This window comes from Leiobunum rupestre, chromosome 9 (genome assembly GCF_980474605.1).
Source record: "Leiobunum rupestre chromosome 9, qqLeiRupe1.1.hap1, whole genome shotgun sequence".
NCBI classification, from domain to species: Eukaryota; Metazoa; Arthropoda; class Arachnida; order Opiliones; family Sclerosomatidae; genus Leiobunum; species Leiobunum rupestre.
This window is the reverse complement of record NC_143392.1, coordinates 19,130,738-19,137,782: the sequence shown is the minus strand read 5'-3', so window position 1 is coordinate 19,137,782 and position 7,045 is coordinate 19,130,738. Positions and strand designations below refer to the sequence as shown.

The 7,045-nt window shown below is 43.6% G+C and overlaps 1 protein-coding gene across 1 annotated transcript; it reads left to right on the top strand.

Annotated features, from left to right (window-relative positions):
- The first annotated feature begins 2,039 nt into the window (after positions 1-2,039).
- Positions 2,040-2,996, top strand: LOC149926774 (uncharacterized). The gene has a single exon (XM_090157758.1). The coding sequence runs from the start codon at positions 2,040-2,042 to the stop codon at positions 2,994-2,996; it is 957 nt and encodes a 318-aa protein (XP_090013884.1).
- Positions 2,997-7,045: the final 4,049 nt, after the last annotated feature.

Here is a 7,045-nt window from a genome sequence, read left to right as displayed (position 1 = left end):
TTACTAATTATTAAATTAATTCAATTAATTAAAGTTGTTTTGCTTACCGTAACCGTCAAAAACATGAGATAGTATACCAAATGTGGTCGACCTAAGTTGAAAACTGTAGATTCCTAAAGCGGAAAAACATATATACAAACATTCATCTTTATATATTAGATAACTACAAAATTTTAATTATAAAGCTTTTATATTGGTATTTCAACAAAATTTACAAGTATAGAATTCATGTACCTTTCTTGATAAAGGTATATAGTTCAATGTTTTTTTTTATTGTTAACTATCTCTTGCATCTCGTTCATAATTATTAAGTAACGGCCTTAAATAATTTTTAAGTAACAACTTGGGTAGACGTACATCACCACAATTACAAAGTAATGCTTTAGTAAAAAGAGGGATAATTATTTGTAGTACCGTGGCTAGTACACGATCTTCTGGAAAACTTTGCCAAAATAACTCCGTCAATTTTATAACAACCACTAATTATATTATTAATAATTTGCTTGGATACTTCAAGCCTCCATTATCTTGGGTTTTAATTAATTTATATAATGGTGAATTTGATTAAGGTTGTATTAGCTTGGACAAATAATTACTGGACCCGAAACTAAATGGCGCGCTTGGTGCTTTTACGGCAGCGTTGCTTGTAGCTCCGTTGTGTCAAGTATTGGAAAGATTTATGTCCAAATAATAAACACGTGCCCGATATTATTATTCTAAGCTCGTCACTGTCGTCAAATTTTACACGTTTATTTCCATTTTGACTAGGCATTTTTAAATTTATAATCTATTTAATATAAGAGAAAAATCTTTACGAGTAAAGAAACAGTCTACCATGTTTAAAAACTACATTAAACTCGATTGACGTGGGCCAATCAAATGCTGGTTCTTAAGGTGACGTAATCTAAAATCGTATAATTATTTTTAGTAACTCAAACTAGATGGCAACGAGTCGTTGCCGTAATCACTCTTTGAATCGTGATTGGCTGATATTGACGAAACCTCCGAAAATGCAATTGGCCCATTTTGTATTTATACGGAATCATTCTATGTTATAAGATGAGAGGAGTTAAGTCCTTCTAGCGAGAGAAGATTTTTGGCGCGTGGAGTATTGGTATTGTTTAGGGTCCTCGGGTAACTGGAGTTGGGATGATGGCTTCGCTTTCTCTAAAAGACAAGGCGACCTGGTTTTACACCCATGTTTTCCTCGAAAGGGTCATAAAAGGGGGAAATTTCCAAATGAACAACCCTAGCTTTGACTGTCCAGTTCCCCGAAGTACCCATGGGTAGAAAAGTGAGTTTAGAGAATCTCCCTAGCGAGGCTAGCGACAACGTTTATAGGAAGAAAAATGATACAATTTAAAACAAGTTCGCCAAGAAGACGATAATATTATTAATTGCCCGTATTCCATTTAAGCAGGTAGCAGTCAATCATGAATTGGTAATAAACCTTAAATTTTAGTGAAATAATACTTCTGGCCATACACGGCTTCGATAAGTTAGTGCCACACTTCTTTATTACTTCTGGTCAAACATGACTTCGATACGGAAGTGACACACTTATTTATAACTTCTCGCCAAACACGACTGGTTGTATACTATTGGACCGAATCCCGTTTGACCGAATCCCATTGAACCGAAAAGTATTTTCGTTTATAGCCCAACATGGCGGGATTCAGTTGAATGGGAAATTTAAATCTGGTTCGTTTTCACTTCGGGTAGGTTAGTTCAGGTTGGGTTAGGTTAGTGTGTTATTACGCGGGTGATTATAATATTAAAAAACTAATATATCTAATGATAACGGTGTTATGTAAATATTGTTCAATATATAAAGCTGAAGCCGAGCTGTGAAAAGGCAGTCTCGTTCTCCAGCAGTTCCTGTAACTACGTTTTAATGTTATGTAAATAAACCAGTTTTATTATACGTACCTCGAGTCGTTACTGCCCTCAACCATACCGTACCATACCATAACATTACATGGTGTCAGAAGTCTTAAAAGATCTACGAATTCCTGACGTTGTTCCGTACATCTGTGAAGATGCCACCGAAACTGGAAGATAAAGAGACCTCGCCAGCCACGGTTTCTACCTTGTACCAAGTGGCGACTCCAGATCCCTTTGACTTCGGGAATCCGACCCGTTGGACCAAGTGGTTGAGACGATTCGATCGTTTTCGCCGGGCGTCTGGGTTGAAGGAGAAACCGGATGAAGAACAGGTTGATGCGTTACTTTATATTATGGGCGATAAATCAGAAGATATTTTTGAAGCCTTTAAGCTATCTGATGCTGAGCGAAAAGATTACGACAAGGTCGAAGAGGCGTTCGAGAACCATTTTATTGGGAAGCGGAATATACCATACGAGAGGGCGAAATTCAATAGCCGTGTCCAAGCTGAAGAGGAAGGAGTAGAAGCGTTCGTGACGGAGCTGCATGCCTTGGCACGGCACTGCGAGTTTGGTGTCCTTTACGACGATCTAGTCAGAGACAGGTTCGTAGTGGGCATTCGAGATAAAACTCTTTCACAGAGATTACAGTTGGACACGGGCCTGACGTTGGAGAAAGCTGTACACAAGGCGCAACAGGTTGAGACAGTTCGACGACAGCAGACCGAGATGGGAGATTGTCCATCAGGTTCAATGACTGGAACGGTGGAAAGGGTACAAGCCAAATTCAAGCCACGTTCCAATGGAAAGAAACAGAGGCGAAGACAAATTCAAGACGGCGGGGCGTCCACTTCTGTTCAGTCTTCAAAGAGGTGTGGACGTTGCGGACGAAGCGAGAACCACAGTAGAGCCCAGTGCCCAGCTATCAATGCCACTTGCCACAAGTGCAATAAAAAAGGACATTTCCAGGGGGAATGCCGCACGAAGATGAGAAATGTTCAGGAGGTCACAGAGAAGAGTTGTCGGTCCCAGAGCACGCTCGATGCATTTCTTGGCTCGGTAACAGATGGGTCAGCTAGCCGGTGGGTGGTGGACGTCAAAGTCAATGGCTAGACAGTCAAGTTCAAGGTAGACACGGGTGCCGAGGTGAACGCTGTTCCAGAGTCGATACTTAAGACAGTCACTACAACATTGCAGCCATCCGATCGGAGACTTTTTGGCCCTGGCCAGGTGGAGTTGCGTTGTCTGGGTTTCGTTGAGGTTGAATTAGCACATGGCGGGTCAAAGGTCGAAGACCGTCTCTACATTTTGGAGCATCTACGAGAGCCACTCCTGGGGTTGCAAGCAAGCCAGAAGCTACAAATTGTCCAGAGAAGTTTGGGCAGCCATGTCGACCAGTTGACAAAGGTCGACCCGAAACTGGAGTTCAGCGGGCTGTTTGACGGTCTTGGCAAGATGCAGAAAGAGTACAAAATCAAACTGGTGTCTGGGGCCGTCCCATATTCCATATCAACGCCGAGGAGAGTTGCAACTACAGAAGATGGTAGACCAAGGAGTAATCAAAGCAGTCGAGGAGCCTACGGATTGGTGTTCGCCTATGGTCGTTGTTGGCAAACCATCTGGTGACATCAGAGTCTGCGTGGATCTGACCGAGCTCAACAAGCAAATTCAGGGGGAGCGTTTACAAATGCCTGCTGTGGATCACTTGTTGGGGCAACTTGCTGGAGCAAAGATTTTCAGCAAGTTAGACTGTAATTCAGGATACTGGCAAGTACCACTCCATACCGATTCACAAAAATTGACAACGTTTATAACGCCATTTGGAAGGTTTTATTTTACAAGGCTACCGTTTGGGCTGAGTTCGTCTGCCGAGCTTAATCAGAGAAGAATCAGCGAGTGCATCGAAGGAATCGAAAAGGCAGTCAACCTTCAAGATGATATCCTAGTTTGGGGTTCGGGCATAGAAGACCACGACGAACACCTTCGAGAAGTTTTAGCAAGGCTCAACGGTAATGGTATCACGTTGAACGAAGGAAAGTGTCAGTTCGGAAAGTCGTCGATCAAGTTCTTGGGACATATCATTGAAGCGGATGGCATAAAGCCAGACCCAGACAAGGTCAGAGCCATCCAAGAAATGCCGCAGCCACAGAATGTTCCAGGAGTAAGAAGACTTCTAGGTATGGTCAACTATCTGACGAAATTTATTCCGAACGCCGCGGAGAATTTACAGCCGTTGAACGATCTGCTGAAAAAGGGGAATTTATGGACCTGGGGCCCTGACCAGGAGAAAGCGTTCCGGTATGTAGTCACAATGCTTACAAGCGACCCGGTTCTTGGAGTATTCTGTCCAACCAGAGAGACAACTGTCTCTGCCGATGCGTCGAACTTTGGTATAGGAGCGTTGATCAGTCAGAAGCAGCCCAATGGATCAACGACGGTCATAGCGTACGCCTCTAAAACACTTACCGACGCGGAGAGGAAATATGCACAGATTGAGTAAGAGGCACTTGCTCTTACTTGGGCATGTGAAAGATTTAAGGACTATGTTACTGGCATTAAGATAGTCCTAGAGACAGATCACAAGCCTCTACTGTCTATCCTGCAGTCCAAACCGATTGATGACCTGTCACCGAGATTGCAGAGGTTCAGACTCAGGCTGATGCGGTACTCTTACGTCGTTCAATTCGTTCCGGGGAAGTTCCTTGTACCAGCTGACGCACTTTCTCGGGGTCCACTTAGCGACGAAGATCGTGAGCTTCAAGAGGAGGTCACGGCTCATGTACAGTTGATCTTGTCCAGCCTACCAGCCTCTGATAAGAAACTAGCTGACGTACTCAAGGGTCAGTTGGCGGATGAATCCTGCATAACGCTTCGACGCTACGTTCAAGACGGTTGGCCCGAGAAGAAGAAGGTAGAGCTGAGATGTCAACGATTTTATTCGTCACGGCACGAGTTGACAGTGCAGGAAGGTCTTCTGTTGTACAACAGTCGACTGGTTATTCCTGCGAAGATGCGACACGACGTGATGCAGCGCTTACACGAGGGACATCTCGGTATTGTTAAATGCAGAGAGAGAGCCGAACAGTCCGTTTGGTGGCCTGGGATTTCAGAGGAGATTAAGACCATGGTGACGACGTGTGAAAAATGCATTAAAGAGTCTTCAAATCGACAACAACCGCTGATGCCGTCAGAATTTCCAGACCGGCCGTGGCATATCGTTGCGTTGGACATTCTACACTGTGAAGCTAAATGGTACTTACTTTTATCGGATTATTACTCACGTTTTTTCGAACTTATCCAGTTGCGAGACCAAACTACGAGAACAACCATCGAAGCGGTGAAGTCTGTTTTCGCACGGTTTGGTATACCGGAAGTAGTTCGTTCGGACAATGGGTCCCAATTGGCGGCGGCTAGATCTGAGGCGTTTCGACAGTTCTCTGAAGCATATGGATTCCGGTCGGTGACCTCCAGCCCATGGTTTCCCCAGAGCAATGGGTTTATTGAAAATGCTGTGAAGATCGTCAAGGGACGTCTCAAGAAGTCTGAAGATCTATACCTTGGACTACTGGCGTATCGCTCGACTCCATTGGCAAACGGGTATAGCCCAGAAGAGTTGCTTATGAACCGCAGGCTGCGAACGACGGTTCCATCAGCTCCAGCGTCGTTATTACCGTCTGTGCCGCCCAGAGATGTCGTGGTACAACGCGAACAAAGATTGAAGGCGTCACAGAGACATCACTACGATCGACGTCATGGTACCCGAAACTTGTCAGACCACGAAGTTGGAGATAAGGTGTGGATAATCGACAAAAGAGTAGAAGGACGAATACTCGGAAAAGCCAGTCGACCGAGGTCCTATGTCATTGCCACGTCTACGGGCAGTGTCCAACGAAATCGGTTCCATCTGGTCCCGATGACAGAGACAGTTCCAGAGGGCGGGAGTTCAGAACCACATTCGCCCATCCACGGTTCTGATCGAGATGTCGTCGTGAGTTCACGTTCAGATGACAGTTCCCGGAGTACGATGTCACCCGGGTCAGATACCCCAGCGGTTCCAGTCTTTTCACCGAGGACCACTAGGTCAGGTCGGTCACTTGACCCACCAAAGTTAACGAACAGTTAAAACTTTAATCGATTAATGTAATAACGTAAATTAATTAACTCGGGGAAGGATGTGTTATTACGCGGGTGATTATAATATTAAAAAACTAATATATCTAATGATAACGGTGTTTTGTAAATTTTGTTCAATATATAAAGCTGAAGCCGAGCTGTGAAAAGGCAGTCTCGTTCTCCAGCAGTTCCTGTAACTACGTTTTAATGTTATGTAAATAAACCAGTTTTATTATACGTACCTCGAGTCGTTACTGCCCTCAACCATACCGTACCATACCATAACATTACAGTTAGGTTAGGTTAGTTCAGGTTGGGTTGGGTTGGGTTAGGTTAGTTCAGGTTGGGTTGGGTTAGGTTTTGTTAGGTTAGATATGGTAGGCAACTATTTCACGTAGGGTCTTATCAAGGTTATTTTCCAAAATTAAACCCGGAAAATATCAAATTTCAAGGGGAAAAGGTCTAAAAATACACGTCGGTACGAAATAATAAATATTTAAGACATAGTTTAGTCCAAATTAGATATACTATCGTCACGTAACCTACGATATATAAATATGTATCACTAACGGGATATTGAATGAAAACCGCGCAAAACGCAGTTTTCGGTCGATTGAAATTCGGTTGAATGGTACATTCGGACGAATGGGATTTCGGTCCAATGGTCTACAATCAACACGACTTCGATAAGTAAGTGCCACACTTATTTAATACTTCTGGCCAAACACCGCTTCGATAAGTAGGAGCCACACTTATTTATTACTTCTGGCCAAACACGGCTTCGATAAGTAAGTGCCACACTTATTTATTACTTCTGGCCATACATGGCTTCGATAAGTAGGTGCCACACTTATTTATTACTTCTGGTAAAACACGGCTTCGATAAGTAAGTGCCACACTTATTTATTACTTCTGGCCATACATGACTTCAATAATTTAGTGCCACACTTATTTATTTATCTGGCTATACACGACTTCGATAAGAAAGTGCCACACCGGGCCTTTAAACAGGCTATCGCAGTGTTGTGTACACATTCCATTGGACGAGC